We start from the raw sequence: 17758 nt of genomic DNA on the forward strand, positions 1-17758 counted from the left end.
AGATGTCCTAGGACATCTTCCCACATTGCTATCGGTCAAAGAATCGTACGTGTACATTTAGTCCAATGAAAGTAGAACCTCAAATCTAAGATATAACTAAACTTTCGCATGCCAATGATTGGCTCCTCTTCTCCTGTTCCCGTTGTTGGGCTCGTCAGGTAACAACTTTGTATCGACTTATACTCCAGTCAGTGCATCCATTGTTAGTTCCTGGGAACATCGCCTTTATACCTTTACACACACTAAATTCTACAAAGTATCAATAGCTAGCACAACATATTCTAGCAAGCAGTTCTCATGGGAAAGAAAATTAGCTACTAGCATCTGGTGCACGCGATGGAAAAATACAAATCTAATTCTCTAAGCAGCCATTTTATGTGAATCGTTTAAGCAATGCATCTTAACATGAGGCCGTGCAACTAGCCCAAGACCGCGCTAATTTAACGCCTCTGATTAATACAAAATAATTACATAATACAAGACCATTTATATAACAAACTACTACATTAATCTAAACATGAGCACACCATAATACATTAATAAGCAGTTAATAAAGACACTTCGTGATTACTGAGGGTCACTGAAGTAGTCACATTTTTGTGTATTATTTATCTATATTAAGTCAGTTTCTATGCAGATTTAACATTCAGAATACATGAATATTTATTAGTAAAATTTCAGAGTTAACACTGCCTTGATTTACTCCACATCTATGAGGCCATGAAAAGCCGCGCAAAGTGGCTTTGCGGGACCTTGTAGATATGGTTCTGTCAGTTTGTGCAATCAGAGCTTCAAAAAAGCTGACACTCCACCATCACACGGGGCTGGTAAATATGTCCCTATATCTATAAGGCTTCCTTGACTAATCACAAGTGGCAATTACATTTTTTTTTGAAAAAATGTTTTGCTATTGCTTGACTCCTGCAGGACTCCTTAGGGCACGAGGTATAGTTACTTGAGATAACTCTAACTATAACAGGTGAATTTCTATGGCTTAATATGTTTAAAATGTGAGCCTAAGTATAACGTCCCTGGATCATTTGTTTTTAATTGAATTTCCATGTTTTTTCTAATTCTGTTTCCTAACTATAACATCCCTGCAACCTTTGTTTTTTTAGTGATAAATATATGTGTGTGTGTGTGTATATTTTTTCACTGAAAACACCAAACCAAGCAATGTTATAGTTAGGTGATCCTTCAGTAACAATGTAACATTTTAAACTGTAAAAATAGAGAAATTCACCACTTATAGTTATCTCAAGTAACTATTACTGAAGCCCTAAGGTAACTATAAATCGCACCCCCACCATGACAGTTTGCTCATTAATAATTTCATAGCAAATGTTGCAGTGATAATATCAATGATGTCATAGAAAATGTCATGAGTGATGTGATATAAGGGGTAATTAGCAATACAAGGCATAAGTTATAGTTCCCATATCTGTACTTCAACATAAAAGGTGTACATAAATTAAACCTACAATGGCTTATTTGAAATATTATTAAAAAATAATAAAACAGAACATAGAAATCACAATTGGTAGGATTTTGCAATTCTGGAGTAATTTTGCATTGATAAGTGCACCAATCATTAGACCAGGCATGTCTCCTCCGCTAGGGTGGAGGAGCGTTGCCACTCCGGCAGCAGCAGCAGCTGCAAACCTTTTACTGTAACCAAGACTAAAACATGTTTGTTTTCGTTTTGTAATAAAAGGGGCGGGGTCACGGGCTATGACTGGGACCGAGGGGGAGTGCAAGCACTCCCTCTGAGTGTGCATGTGTTTGGCTGGCGTCTCGGGCTGGTCAAACACACATGTGCACTGTGCTCTCTCGAGCCATGCACTGGGTTGCCGAGCTGGAGAGAGCAGGCACAGGCTCCCAGTTGCACACTCTAAGATGGCGGCCGCGGGTAGTCCTATTTCAGTTTCTAACTACTACAGAAAGACGCCGTCAGGAGACATTCCGGTTCGCGTTGCGTACACGGAAGGACTTTCGACACAGTCCGAACGGACTACAAACTAGGTAGGAGACGGCATTAAGGGTTCTGTGTGTGAGGACTTATTGCGTGTATGCACTGTATAGCAATTAGCATACACATGTACTTAACAATCTTAAATTGTTTGGATGCCGAGAATTACTTGGGCAGTAGGGTTTTCTGGCTCTTTTCTATTACTTGCTACAAGATTTTGCATGATGAACATCCGTTAAGTTTTCTGTTTGTACAACTTATTACAGGTTACGCAGTGTATAAATCACCCATACCTGTGAACTGCACATTCGGATTTTATTGTATAAACAATTACAGGTTAGTGATACTCTTGGGCTTATTGACTTCGGGACACCTTTGTTGCTATTTTCATTTGACATGGTTTACTGACCTTGTCTTTTTGTAGCTCTACAGTGCTGCTGCATCTACATTGATTCACCCAATCTGAAACAGGACATTCTATTTACAAAGAATACAGAAAAGCAAGGTACAGGATATAAATATCTAAATTTTCATTTTACACCACTCAGCTCTTTATTAGAGCCGTTTACTCATGGTCAGAATAGATATTTCCTTTCACTTGAACATATGGTGACAGGATATCGTGTTGCTGATTTACTTGGTGCAACAACTAACATTAACTTGCATGAACATAGCATGCACTTCTCTCTTCCCTCTTTCTACCTGATAATTATTGTCTTCTTTCTGGCATTTCAATTAATACAAAAGCTACTGTTTTAGATATATTGTGTAAGTCTAATACTACTTTGAATACATAGAATTTTGTTGGCATGTTGACTGGTGTTTTGATGTAGAGGTCCTTTTCTTATCACACTTTTAGGTGCTTAGATGTGTTCACACGTAGTTGGTGTGTGGTATCACGTTGGATTTTAAAATTCACTTTTTGGTGCAAGATGGTAGATTGGTCAAAGTATTTATGGAAAAACAAGTGATATTAAGAAATTATATGATTTGTTTTATCAGCCTTGATAAAGTCCCACTTGGGACGAAACACGTGTCGGCTGAATTGGATTATGGCTGAATTGGATTGTTGATCTACAAATTTATTTTCTACATCGGTCTGAAATGGATTATTAAATTACATGTTGATCTTCCATATTGGATGACAAGAACTTTCAGTGCAACGAACCAATGAATTGGACATTATTCGGCTACTGATGAACTTATTGCAGCATGAGGCTTGGACATTGCCAAAACACTAAATACGAGGCTGTGACTAAGTCATAGGTCTTGGGACAAATGTGTGGTGTTTTTGTTTATATTTGACTTGGCTTTATTATATATTTCTTGTTGGTCTTTCACAAATCTTTTGTTGTACACATGCACATTTTATAGATATGCTTGGTATTAAAAGTATTGTAACAGTACAGTCTCGGATACATCATACACCATTGTCTTACAGCGTAGGTCTATTTTTCTCTTAAATTACAGTACGTCTATTTATCACATTTCTCAACAGTATTATGGATTCCATGTATTGAACTAGAAATTGTAATCCCTTTCACTTGTTTAGGTGTGCTCCATTCCTAATTTGAGCTACAGGCTCCCAGTTTGCCTGGGAACGCCCTGCCTGGGCGCTCCCAGCCAATCCTTATGTTGCTCTGAGCAGCATCAGGATTGGCCACAGGGCAGGCCGGGAGCCTGTGCCTGCAGCCTGCAGCCTGCAGGAGAGAAGCGGTGTGGTGGTGGCTGTGACTTCCCCCCTCTCCCACCCCTGCACGCATAGCGCTGCCCCGCCCCTTCAAAGCTCTGCGGGCCTCTCCTGCTCTGTGAAAACTGTCATTGCTTCACTGTCTGCCAGTGTAGTACCAATGGTATTTGCCCCCCTGCACCGTAATCTTACAATTTCAGTTCATACAAAATTGTGTTGGCAATGTTATATTTCATGGAACTAACCACCAAAGCATAACAGAGACATTGTTGTGGAATTCTGGGATATCTATCATAAAATGTGTATTGGTAACTTTATACAAAAACATCTCCTTATTCACTGCTTTATGGGACAGAGCCTTCATCTCATAAACCATTTGTACCCATTAATTTACATATTTCCTTGAACACAGTTTGTTAGCATGGTTTGTGACCATGATTAATCATGATAAAAAGGGCTGTGAGAAAAATTTAACACCATCCTGAAATCACTGCTGAAAACAAATGAAGCCTAAACAATCATTACTCCCATCAAACATGCATCTCCAGGTTCCCAACACCACAACGAGGGAGTACTGAAGGATTGCTTTTCTTTCCATGAGATTCCTTAACAGAATGCCAATCAGAATATCACAAGCTTCCCGACTGCAAACTCAGAATTCACAATTTAATGTAGAAACTTTGCAAGATGTGAATGTCTAATAAAGTGGAAGTTAACAGCGTCAGAATGGGCAAAAGAGGGCATGGTGGACAGAAACAACCCTGTTACTTTTAACATTTTCCACCACAGATCTTGAAGACCCAGTCAATTTTGGCTTTCAAACCCCTACCCCAACCACAAAGCATACTCAAGAAAATGGAAATGAATGGAGAAAATCGAAAGAGTCCCAGCTACTATCCATACTAAGGAAAAGATACGCATTCACTACATCCTCTGCTAAATATGCCTACATCCAGGAATAAATAATGCTCTCTCCCCAAAACCACGCATTGTATGTTTTGGCACGTCACAAAAATCTCAACTCCATATCCATTAAACTCTTTCCCTCGAGTGAGGCAACATGCAAAGAGTTTCTTACATATTTCACAGAGAAAATGAAACTGACAAGAAACAACTTTGACTTGACTACCCCATTCGTAGCTCTAAAATCCTGTAATACTTGGCACTTCTTCCTTTCGATCCCTGGAGAGGAACTAGCATTTTCCATAAAAGACCTTTCCTGATTCATACCAGCTAAAACAAGTAAGGCCAAGTTCCATGTCTTTCAGCATAGATGGTGCAATTTGATCAATGGCTCCTTTTAATACTGACTTGGCCAGAAAACGTGTTGTAAAAATGCAATGAATTATGTTTGTATTCAGAATTGTAGCCTGCATATTTAAGCTGTTGGTTGGAAATGCTACTCATATAAACAATGTAGCCTTTTACATCTAGTTTCCCAATTTGCTTTATTTTCCAATAACATTTGGAATGTATGCGTCTTACTTTTTTGCTCATATTTGCAAACATTTTCCATGCTTTGTTAGAAATATTAACAAATGGTAATCTGCAAATTTTACTTTTCCACTTCATAGCTTTTATGTGATAAAACCTAGCTCAGTCTGTTAAAGTGAATCTCTACAGTTTATGGAAAGCCCATGTCTGAAGGTGGGAGTCAATTTTAAGATTTCACAGTCTTAAATACTATAATTGAATATCTACTTTTTGCATGATAAAGTTATACTCTGGGAAAAAACACAACTCCAGACATTATACCTGTTACAATTACTGACAAGCATTAACGAGCAACACAACAGAACTCACTTTGCCCTCTTTAGGCTGATATAGTCAAAAGAATCCCAGCAGTTCTTGTGTGTACTAGAATTCCCTTTCTCTAAGTTCCTTATCAATAACAACAAAGGCTTTCAATAAAATATTGACACCTGTCTCATTCTGAAACACCATCTGCTTATACCTTTTGACACCTGTCTCTTTCCAAATCACTCCTAAATGAGTTCGAACTTTCAAATGACTTCATCATGCTGTATGCATGGCTATAGATGTATAAATGGATACATGGATGTATGGATAAAATTGTATTCCCCCTAAACGAAAACATGTCCTAGAGTGATCCCATAGAAAACATTTTGATTTAATTGTATGAAAGCCATTAAAACTTCAAATAAGGGATTTTACATAAACAAATGAAGTATATACTGTTTCAAAAAAATAAGTGCATGGTCTGTGTGTTGGATATGTAATGCTTGATGAAGAGTATGCAAAGAGGGAAGACATTAGGTAAAACAGAAAGTTAAAAGAGAGCTAGGAAACCAGTATATTAGAAATCAAAAGTGAACCAAATAAGTAGCTGACAATTTTGTGTTTTTGTTTTTATTTCAGGAAACATCTATTGCATCTCCAGTGGTTTTGCGGGTGGATCCAAAGGGCTATTATTTGTACTGGACATATCAGAGCAAGGTAAGATACAGACATACATGTTTAGAAGGGAGAATGCTTTGTTTACTTATTGTTTATACTTTATATATTTTATTTTACAAAATGCAAAGAAATATGCTTAAACATACATTGCACAAGAGCATAAGCAATACACTTCCAAATTCTAATTGTAAATTTGCAAGGTATGTGAAGGATATCTTTTAGAAGACTCCAGAGTGATATGAAATTGGGCCTTTGAGAAAAAGACGTGTTGAAGTTTTTTGATGAAAATATCTGGAAGTTATAATGTTTGATTTTGTAGTGTTTCAATGTATTTCTACAAAGTAAAATCATAGAGAATAATTTATTACATTTCACTCCTGCAAAGTCTAAGTAATCTCCAGAACTTAATCACAGAAAAAATAGCTAGAGAGAACAAGTGCCAAAGAGAGAAATGGAAGGATAGAGAAAGAGAGGTGTAAAGCAAGAGAAAAAGAGACAAAGGGAGAGATAATTTTCTCAAACATCTGGCACATTTCATAGGAAATTAACAGACTACAAAACCTGCTGAAGAAAACGCAAATATGACAGCAGCATAAGCTGCAACTTAACAGGCTTTTGGTTTGTACAGATACCATTATACAAACAAGGACAATGTTCACACCTCTTCTGAGGATACCTTCACTGGGACAAGAAGTGCAGTATAAAAAGTAACAAATTGTGGAAGTCACGCTGGCACAAATTCACCAAACTGGCCCTTTTTCTTTAGTTGATGTGTCTTGAAGTGAGATGGCTTTACTGGAAGTGATATCTCATTACCTTTGTTCATTTAATTAATTGATCTATTAGTGGAATTATAGCCCAATTGTGATCCTTTCTGCATTTGTAAAATAATACATAATGAATATTTGAGATCACAGCTCTGTAATAAACAACACTATATTAAAGGCACTAACAAAAACCCAAGCTGCACTTTCAAAGACTATGCACATGTTGTTAAGAACGTCATCATTAATATTAGTTACAACGGAGAGGTTTCAAGTTAGTTGACGGGGGTTGCAAGTAGAATCTTGAAGATAGCAATTGTTACTTTAGCCTTTGCTGAACCTACTATAGTGCCATCAAGAGAGAGCTCAAATTCGTACTCTTCCAAAGCTGCTTAGATCTCTGAATATCGTCTCGCTGGTCACTGTACTAAGTATTTTCATACCGACTTTAGATTCCTCTACTGCTCTTGACGTGGCTTTCCTAGACACCTTTTGAAGAGGTGTTCTGAAGTAACATGTAACACTATCTGTTGTTCTATTAATCAGCAACTTAATTAACAACCATGTGAATGAATCTCATTGACTCTAAGAATTGTCACCTTTTGTAGGTTACCCCTTATGAATAAAGCTGTATTGAAACAACAAACAGGCTGCTTTATTCCCACCCATAGACAATGCATTGTTAATCCAATCACATATTTCAAATATACAAAGCACAAAATACTAAAAGTTATTGTCACTTGGCATGAAGGGCTATTATCACTCAAAGAGTCAGTTACAGATGAAGGGCCAAGCCACTTCTTCCAGGATCTAGTCCCTTCAAATGCAGGGTAGACATGCATCTCTGCAAAGTGGGGCTGTTCCTGTAAACTTCCATTCCGCTGAACACGTCATAGTGCTTGAACTTTTTGAGTTGTGATAACTTTGCTTTCTTAACTATTATAAGTCCTGGAGACTTCGACTTCAGAACATGTGGGATTCCTTTTTCTTCCTATCAAAGCAGGGCTTATTTTTCTGTGATGAGCGCAAAAGATATTGTCTTGGTAACAGGCAGGCATACCTCAGAAACAATGTTTTATGTGTCACCAAAAATTATTTTTGCATCTAACTGGTGAACAGAAGCACTTTGAACTAAATTATTGAAAATAGATAATATTGTTTTAAATTATAGAATTTATCAATTACACTCTACAGTGAAATCTCCAGGTGAGGTAATTAAAGAATGATCCCAGAGAATAAAAACAGCTTCTATATTCTTCTATTCCTCGTATTACGTACCGAAAGTTGTATGATGAATTCTTCCCATCAAACGCTTCTAGAATGTCGGGTTGTGAAGATTTGAGAGAAACTGACAGTTGCTGAGCTGTGGTACTAGAATAAATTCCATCTTTTCTCCTCAACATGTGCCACTGTTGCTGTTGAGGCCACAACTTCTCAATAAGGAAAGTAATTTTATTAGAAATTAGGAATAGACATAATGTAACATTTTCAATTCCTGTGAAAAATCAATGTTACTGAATGGTCTTTCATCGGAAAAGGCAGAGAAAAAAAGATAGATTACTGGTTTTAAAAAATTTAGTAGGAGAAGACAACTGATGTCTAGATTATTTGCAAATAATTTATTTTCTGATTCTTTTACCCTTGACACATTACTTTGCTCATCTAAAGAGGGCCTTTCTGACAAAATAGGCACTAAACTGGTACTAATATTTCATACCTAACCCTTTCCTGTCTGACAGACCCCATGAAGGAACCCAACCCTCCTCCTGTTTTTGGTCGATTGTAGGCCTATCTTTTGGTAAACATTGAAGTTGCCCATCACACCCCCTTCCACAATTCTCATCTCTCCTCGTATCCTGCTCCTCCGCGTATCCCACATTACAATTAACTGTCTAGAAGCTCCTTGTCTTATATGGTGAATTCAATAAATTCTGCCTTGATAGCCAACAGTACTTTGCACGGCACACAGTGGACCATTCTCACAATGGTAAAAGTGGAATTGCAAATACCACAACACAATATATAATACAAAGCCCAGGCTGGCTGAAGTCACTGTACTGGTTGATGTTCAAAGTTGTCAGAGGGGTTATTCTGGAGCTCATGCTCATAGACAGTTGGCAACTTTTTCATATGAATAAAGGCATTGAACATTCTTCTCTGACTTCCGCATTACTTTGTCAATGGTCTAGTATCTATTCACTAGAACATCCTTAGTAGGAGAGATCACTGAAGCCAATGTAGGTAATATGACGTTTTTGAATCAGGCACAAGTTATATCTCCTGTGGTGGCACATTGAGAAGGACCTCTTTTAATATGGGCTTAATGAGTGGATGTTCAAAGACCAGACAGATTAAGTAATAATACTATAACTTTAACAGAAGGAAAGAAATATCAGAACAAGGACGTGTGGGGTCATAACGTTTGTACTCAGGGGTAAGCTTGCCCATGGCCTCGTATTTAAGACCACTACAGATATTGTAGGTAGAAATTGTACTCATGAAACTAGCAGTTACAAGTGTAGCAACATAGTATACCCGCGATAACTCCCTAGAACTTGATGAATAGGTAAATAAAGTAGGACAACAGAGCAGTGTAATCAATTGCAATAAAGTCCCAAAGCAAGACATAATCATGCAGGTCTTCTATAAAAAGGGAATAGGATTTCTAAGAAATGTGATTAGAAACCTCACTGTCTTGGAGCAGTTTGTCAAATCCTCTAGGGCATCAAACAACCTCATCTCATGTCTCTATACACTTCCAGATAAAGGTCAAGGCGTTACATAGATACTGGAAGTGTTGGATAAGAGGGTTTATCATGAGAAGCTTGAGATGTAGCATAATACACAGAAAAACCTAATACAAACCTATGTTTAACTGGTGCTATACCATGCATAGTCTCATAAAATGCCCTCAAACAAACCATTTGTCAAATGCTGGAGAGGATGTTTGGAAATAGAAGATCATTTACCTAACTAATGGGGTTAAGGGGTTGTATTGTTCCTGTACTGGGCAATCCAGAGATGATGTTAGGCTTCCGAGATTATGGATTTACATGCACAATAAGGAATGCCGGGATAATATCATCTCACCTTCTTCTAATGGCATATGTAGTAGACCAGGTTAAACCTAGGGCACCGGACTTTCTACAGTGATGGACATAAAAAAAGTGACTTTTGATTCGCAATTTTATCTTCATCACTCTCTTCTCCTGGAAGCCCTCGATAATTGACTCAGACAAATGTGTTGCTATCTTGCCCTTCAGGATTGAGAGTCTTAAACCATTCATTTCCACTTTCTGGAGGAGACAAGTCTCAGATTCAGGGCTCAAGGCACAATCACATCAAACAATTTACTCATATAGTCCCAACATACTCCAAGAGAATGGAGGGGAAGGTGCAAACCTTAGATGGTGCACTCTAGTGCTCTTGGGCTACATTTGAGAAATTCCTTTTTAGTCATACACAAGTGCATTTATGCATGTGTAAGTGCAAAACTGTTGTGCATTACGCATATCCTTTTTTCTATCCCTCCTGAGGGAGCCATGCCAAAACTGCTTACTCTACAGCAATACCAATTTGACAGCTTTCTCCTTCCATTACAAGCCTGACGGAGGATTTCTAACCTTGATACAAGTAAATATTTTTCTCTGTCCTAGGTGGGAATTGGTCTTAGAACTTTGGAAAAGTTTGTGAATAACCACAAATGTACGTTTCTGGTTGTTCTCTATCCCTCCACCTATGAAAGATTACTGACCCAACAATGTAGGGGTGAATATATTTTTTATGATTGTAAATCCATGTTTTCCGACTTCTAAAGATAAATGTGCACTTGTTAACCAAGCCAGTTTCACATCCATGTTGAATTTAGTTTTGCGAATAGCTTTGTGACAATGGCCCTCAGAAATATATTGAAATGTAAAAAAAGGTACATTAAAGTGGGAGAACAAGGAAATAACTCTCTTCACTTTGTTCGAGAAGCAGAGTGGAACAGGTGGAAACAGGGGAGGAGAGAAGGGGAGAGTGCAGGGTAGAAAATCACAGTTGATAGGGTGGAGCAATTTAAGGGCTATTTGACCCTGTTTAGGCTGGGGCTTTTAAAGCCATGTCCGCGGTGTCATTTCTAGTGTCTCCCATGCACCCAGAAAAAAACTTCATTTGCGTCAAAACATGCCAGTTTCTCATTCATTCCACTATGACATGGTGGGTGGCAAGCTAATGTGTCTTTTTGCTAAAACTGCTCCCACCTTGTTAGCTACAGTACTATCTGCAAAAAAGGACCAACACACCAACAGCAAATTATCAATTTGTAAGAATGGGACTCAGCAACCATAGATGATGCCCAGACCTCCAAAGCAGTTTTGTCTACCATCCACCAAACTCCAAATGAGGCCCTAAATGTCATGAAATCTTACTCTAACATAGACTCCTAGATATTCACATATATACTTATTACATTTAACATGTATCTGAGACCCTTGCTCATCCTTAATACTGGATTTAGGTTTCAAACCAGATTATAAAAATAAACTGATTGGGACAGGGAACAGCCTCGCCCCTCCCATCCTGGCAGAATGGCCCATCCTGCCAGCACCTAGTACCTCTTTGTCTCACTGTCTGGGAGAATACACAAAGGGCAGCTACAATCTACACCCAGTTGTGACCAAGGGCACAGGCTACAGGCATAAAATGGTTGGACAAGCAAAAATGCCAACTTTCTAAACATGGCATTTTCAGAATTGTGACTTCAAATCCAACATTACCTTTAAGGAAGATTTTAACTTACCATTCTTACCATTCTTTTGAGACCAAATTGACTTTCTACATATTTCCAATCAAACCCTAGTACCTATTAAATGTAATAAGATAACTAAATGTTATCCTATGGGGGAGGTGGGGCTTACAGTAGCGAAAAATAACTTTATTATGAGTTTTTCACTACTAGAACATGTACAACTTGGAAACACTTGCCCTACCTTTTAAATACACCATACCTTTCCATATGGGCTGTTTAGGGCCTACATTAGGGGTGACTTACATGCATTAGAAAAATGGGATTTACACCTGGCAGAAGGTTTATTTTGCCAGGTTGAATTGGCAGTTTAAAACTGCCCACAGACTGCAATGGCAGGACTGAGACATATTTTAAAAGGCTACTTAGGTGAGTGGCACTATAGGTACTGCAGGCCCACTAGTAGTGTTTAATTTACAGGCCCTGGGTAAATGTTGTACCAATTTACTAAGGACTTATATGTATGGCCTGCACTGGGCAGAACTCTGTGGCTATAAAAACATAAAAGGGTTAGCCAAGGCTGAGAACCTTTTCCTGCACCGCCTCTTTTTGCTTGGTCCTGGGACTCCAATCGATGCACTAAGGCCTGAGCTGCAAACTACAGGATGTCCTGACTGCTGGGCTAAACCAGAAGAAATGACAAAAGGCACTGGACAGTACATGAAGGAAATGTTCAGGCAATAAATGTCCATTAATCTGTCAGGACTGAAGCTAAAGCAGCTTTAGACACTCAAGCCCCTTTCTATCTTTGAACCATATTTGGACAAAAAAACATTTTAAAAGATGATTGTATGTCAATTTTAGAGTAGGTGCTTTGCCAGTGAAGCAGTACACTAGGTTGTGGCATACAGGTGGGAGTAGCTCCCCGCATTGTGGATGTGGTTTTTACACAAATCCATTTCTACAAAGAATTGTAGTCATGGATTTGCACCAATGTCTATGTCTCAATAACAAACACCCAAACATTTGGCTTCTTCTAATGCCACCTTGCTTAGTGCACATACCTTTGCTTCTCCCCTCTTCCCTTATCTACTCTCTGAATTCTCGTTGCAAACTACTAGCGATTTAATGTGATGTAAAGTGTTTACAGCTTATGCATCCCGTGCTCCATGTCCTAGTACCTACTTATGCCATTCGTATTGTTTTTTGGCAGCACAATATGGCTGTCCACTTTCATCATATCAGCCAACACTTCTGTATACTACTTGCTGCTCTTTTCCAGAATCCATTTCAGTGTTTTAGGAATTGTCAAACTGGATGACTGCAACAGCATTCTTCTAGTTTTCATTCCTGTTTCCTCCAGCTTTCCACCACCATGTGTAGCTAATCCCTTGCTATATACACCTGCTCTTCAATTCTGATTGCCAGCCAATTACAGCCTTTCCAATCCAATGGTCCTTGCCTTAGCTTGCAATCCAGTTCTTTTTTCACCCTGCCACCCATTCACTGGAACAGCTGGTGCCTTGGCTTAAGACAGTGTCACCAATTAACACCTTCAAGCTAAGAACGATAGACTACCCAACACTTTTCTTCACTGCTTTCCTGTCTGCTGATGCCAGTGGATAAACGATCACTCAAAGGAGAGACACCGTCTTTCAATACAACCCATCAAGACATATAGGGCCTGATTACAACTTTGGAGGACGGTGTTAATCCGTCCCAAATGTGACGGATATACCACCTACCGTATTACGAGTCCATTATATCCTATGAAACTCGTAATATGGTAGGTGGTATATCCGTCACATTTGGGACGGATTAACACCGTCCTCCAAAGTTGTAATCAGGCCCATAATCTTTAGTCTTTATTGTAAAGAAATTGGATTATCTCAGAGAACCAGGCAGTTTAGAGCCAGTGCAGCATGTGTCGAAGTTGTCTCAAGATTTGAGTTTCAGAAATGCAGTGAAGAACAAGCATTGGCAAAGTCAATATGTATATTGTTCGTCACTAGCCTTTTCTGTTTGTCAGTGCTTGTTTTTTTGTGTTTTTTTCATGGTTTCAACAGACCCTTATGTTTGGCAAAGCTGCTGGGCCCTCAACAATCTAAAAATACATTGTATAAAGACAAAAATATTTTTTGGTTTAAAAAATCACACGGTACTGTAGTAGTTTCTGGTACTTAAGAAAAGTACTTAGTTTGAGACAGTGTGATTGGGTTTCGTGTGAAAAGACAGAATTCTATCAGGCATAGTGAAGTTAGCCAATGGCTGAAGTGGGCTGACCCACTGCCACATAGTATATGATGTATTGTACAGAAGAAAGATGTGAATGAAACAATAGGATACCAACATATGTTGCAGACTGGCTGATAGTCGCTATACATAAAGTTTTAATAAAATCAGAATGTCTTGGCTGACAACAGTGAATAATAGTGAGTATTGTTTTGTTTTTTTTACTCTAATTTAAGGGCCTCAGGCCACTAGTGAATGTAAGAAGATGGTATGATCTGTGCCCGAAGGCTGACACAAGCTACTTTACTGTTCCAGTTATGAATAGGTTTCATTGTCTTTCTGATCTTGAGAGTCAAGGCTGATGGTTTGGGAGCTACTGCAGTTGCTCTGACCTAGTCCCCGCTGGATGTATGTGGAAGCTTCAAGACAGGTCGATTGATGGGACTAGTGGGGATTGTAGTAGGTGAGGAAGGTTGTAAGAAAGTTGGTTGTAAACAAACTTACCTCCCCCAAGGTCTGGATACTGCTGTTGTTTATTCTCCCTATCCTCCTGTCCAACAAGTTTGGTTCCATCCTGACACTAGTAGTAGTATTGTACAGCCACAGCCTCAATTGCACAAAATTGTGCAGAAATGGGAGGGGTCCATTTTGTTACTGTCCTGAAATATAGCAGGCCTAAAGGAGAAAATCACTGACCCAGAGTGGGGAACATTTATTGATAAGTATGATCTAATTGTTCTTCAAGAAACTTGGGCCCTGGAAAAACACGATAGACCTGGATATTCGAATTACAGTATCAAGGCAGTTCCTTCTAAGAGAGGGTACCTGTCCGGAGAATTATTAATCTGGGTTAGGTACATGCTGGACCTAGAGATTAAAACATTGGACTTGAAGAGTAAAGACATCTTGGAATTGTCCCTGAGAGGCAGAATGCGCCCCCGGGTGCACATTAAAGTATACAATTGCATTGAACAACGTAATAGGGAAGCTTCAACACTTGTGATGCCGGACCATTATTTTTGTAACAGGATGGAAAATCACCATCTTATAATAATGGGTGATTTTAATACTACTTTTGAACCACTAGAGGGTCTAGCGACAATTTTTGGCATTAAGGACGAGGCCAGAGGAATTCCCGCATTAGGGACAGAACCTTTTTTGATCTAGCCAGCTTTAGCTGTCCAGGTACTCACCCAAACTCTGAATTACGGTATACGTGCTTGTAATGGAAGGTTTTCTTCAGAGATGAAGTGTGTCCCCACTTTTGAGCGTGGATCCATGACCAGTAATATTGATTATTTCTTTTTTGAGCTTCACCTCTGGCATTTTGCTCAGGATTGTGTGATCACTAGATGAACAGGTTGTGATCATAATGGGTTGCAACTTGAGACAAGAAGCTTTTTTTTGGAGAATCCTGTAACTGTGGGTCCGAAATCTGAAACTAGCTTATCCTTAAGGAATGATAGGAATTTGATTAAATGGGCAAAACTGAGTTTAAATAGGGACATTTTAACTGGTATTTATAATGCCTTTAACATCCTTTGGACCCCACCCAGTGATGATGTTTGTGATAATCCATCAGTAATTGATCAGCACACAACCCTATTTGTGCCTTTAATACAGTATTGTATGAAGGACTGTGGGGGGAAAATCCCCTCATCGCATTCACACAAGTGGTACAGCCAGGAGTGTCGAGAGGCCAAGGGGCAACTGATTAAGGCAATTAAAAATGGGACGCTGCTCGTACAAAATACGGACAATTGCCTTACATAAATAGCTTTGGGTGGATGAAAGCAGAATGGACCTTGTTGTGGCCACTCGTTGTAATGACTCTAAGACCTTCTGGCACATTTTTGCTCATAGTTGCCCCAGACCCAACAGTCCTTTAGAGCTTGTAGTCCAACCTTGTCAGTGGGTTGAACATTTTTCTAAGATTTACGCCCCTCTCAGTTAAGGGCTAAAAGAGGTCGGATCAGTAGTTCTTGAGCATGATTCAGACCTTAATGTTGGGGCTAATTCACTCCACTTTTTTGCTTCAGGAAACCCTTTGAGCTATACGGGCTATGCCGTTGGGTAAAGCCCGAGGGCTCGATGGAATCCCTGGGGATTTGTACAGGTCAGACCCACTTGTTTGGGTCCCCTATATAAACTGTCTTACCAGTGAAATAGTTGCAGGAGGGAAATACCAGAAACACAGAATAATGAAGAAATTATGGGCCTGATTCCGGGCCGGGGTCGGCGGGAGCACCGCCAACAGGCTGGCGGTGCTCCACAGGGTATTCTGACCGCGGCTGTTCAGCCGTGGCCAGAAAGGGAAAACCGGCGGTCTCCCGACGGTTTTCCGCTGCCCTGTAGAATCCTCCATGGCGGCACAGCTTGCTGCGCTGCCACGGGGATTCTGACCCCCATACCGCTATCCTGTTCCTGGCGGCTTCGGCCGCCAGGAACAGGATGGCGGTATGGGGTGTCGTGGGGCCCCTGGGGGCCCCTGCAGTGCCCATGCCAATGGCATGGGCACTGCAGGGGCCCCCTTAAGAGGGCCCCACCCTGAATTTCAGTGTCTGCTTAGCAGACACTGAAATTCGCGACAGGTGCTACTGCACCCGTCGCACATCCTCCACTCCGCCGGCTCCATTCGGAGCCGGCATCCTCATGGAGGGGTGTTTCCCACTGGGCTGGCGGGCGGCCTGTTGGCGGTCGCCCGCCAGCCCAGTGGGAAACCCAGAATACCCGTGGCGGTCTTTCGACCGCGCAGCGGTATTCTGGCGGTTCCCTCCAGGCGGGCGGCTCCCGCCACCCGCCGGGGTCAGAATGACCCCCTATATCTGTTTATAAAAAAGAAGACAGAAATATCCCAAATAACTATCACCCAATTAGTTTAAATGACTACTTTCACAAGATCTTCTGCCGTCAGTTGCTAGAAAAGTTACAGCACTGGATGAATTACACTTTTATTCTTTCGCCATTGCAGGTGGGGTCCATCCAAGGATGAGTACAAACTATAAAATTTTCCGGTTCGATCTCATTCTGTCTAAGTACCTGAGGTGGGTGGGGATCATCTTTACTTGGCCTTAGTAGAGCTAAGGCTGGCCTTTGACTTAGTTCCAAGGCAGCTCCTGTGTTCTACTCTGGCCAAGATGGGCATTGGCCCGAATTTGCTAGATGTCCTCATAAGACTCCTTAGTAACACCACTGCCCAAGTCAGGTGGGGGATGAGTGGCAACTTGACCAAACGCATTCCAGTGCGGCGAGGGTGCGTTCCTGCGCCATCACTCTTTTCTCTATATATAAATGATGTTGTTAAAATGCTGTGTGAGTGTGTTCATGATTCTCCAAATCTAGCTGTTTCTTCTATTCCAGCGATGCTCTTTGCTGATGATACCTTACTGTTGTGACGAACGGCAACTGGCTTTCAGAATCTCTTAAATAAACTTATTGAGTTCTGTGATGCTCATGGATTAGAGGTTAATAAAAGTTTTGTGATTGAGCAAAGCACACTCATTGCCATGGTTTAAGTTTGTTAAGCATCATCTTACCGACTTGGGTTCGGGAGAGTACTGGATAAACCCCTCCTCAATGCACCCTAATGCAAAGTGCAGAGTAATTACGGCCTTTTGGCAGAGGAATGCTCTCTAATTTCATCACAAGGCTAAACCAGGGAGTAAGATGGAGGACTTCCTAGATCGTAAGCAATCCCTAGGGAAAGAACTTTATATGGATGACATCCAACCATCACTAGCACACACATTGTATGTCATATTTAGACTGGCAACTCTCTTAGTATACACATTTATTTGTTAGTGGAAGTCCCTCTCGCCCACTTTGTCAACGTGCCAGCTTTACGGCTATGCAAATGATGTTATAAAACATGTTTTAGTTTTGGCCCCAGGTATAAAAAGCTGCGACAAACCTGGATTAAACCCCTATGTAATAACATAAGAGTGGGATATTACTGA

General features: G+C 40.1%; 1 protein-coding gene across 1 annotated transcript in view; it reads left to right on the plus strand.

Annotated features, from left to right (window-relative positions):
* The window catches only part of PLCB2 (phospholipase C beta 2), a 453229-nt gene that overhangs the window by 96563 nt on the left and 338908 nt on the right, over positions 1 to 17758 (plus strand). The window contains exon 2 of the mRNA XM_069208592.1: positions 6039 to 6116. Coding sequence (XP_069064693.1) covers positions 6039 to 6116 — 78 coding nt within the window. The remainder of the gene's footprint in view (positions 1 to 6038; positions 6117 to 17758) is intronic.

The sequence above is a fragment of the Pleurodeles waltl genome, chromosome 9 (assembly GCF_031143425.1).
Source record: "Pleurodeles waltl isolate 20211129_DDA chromosome 9, aPleWal1.hap1.20221129, whole genome shotgun sequence".
NCBI lineage: Eukaryota > Metazoa > Chordata > Amphibia > Caudata > Salamandridae > Pleurodeles > Pleurodeles waltl.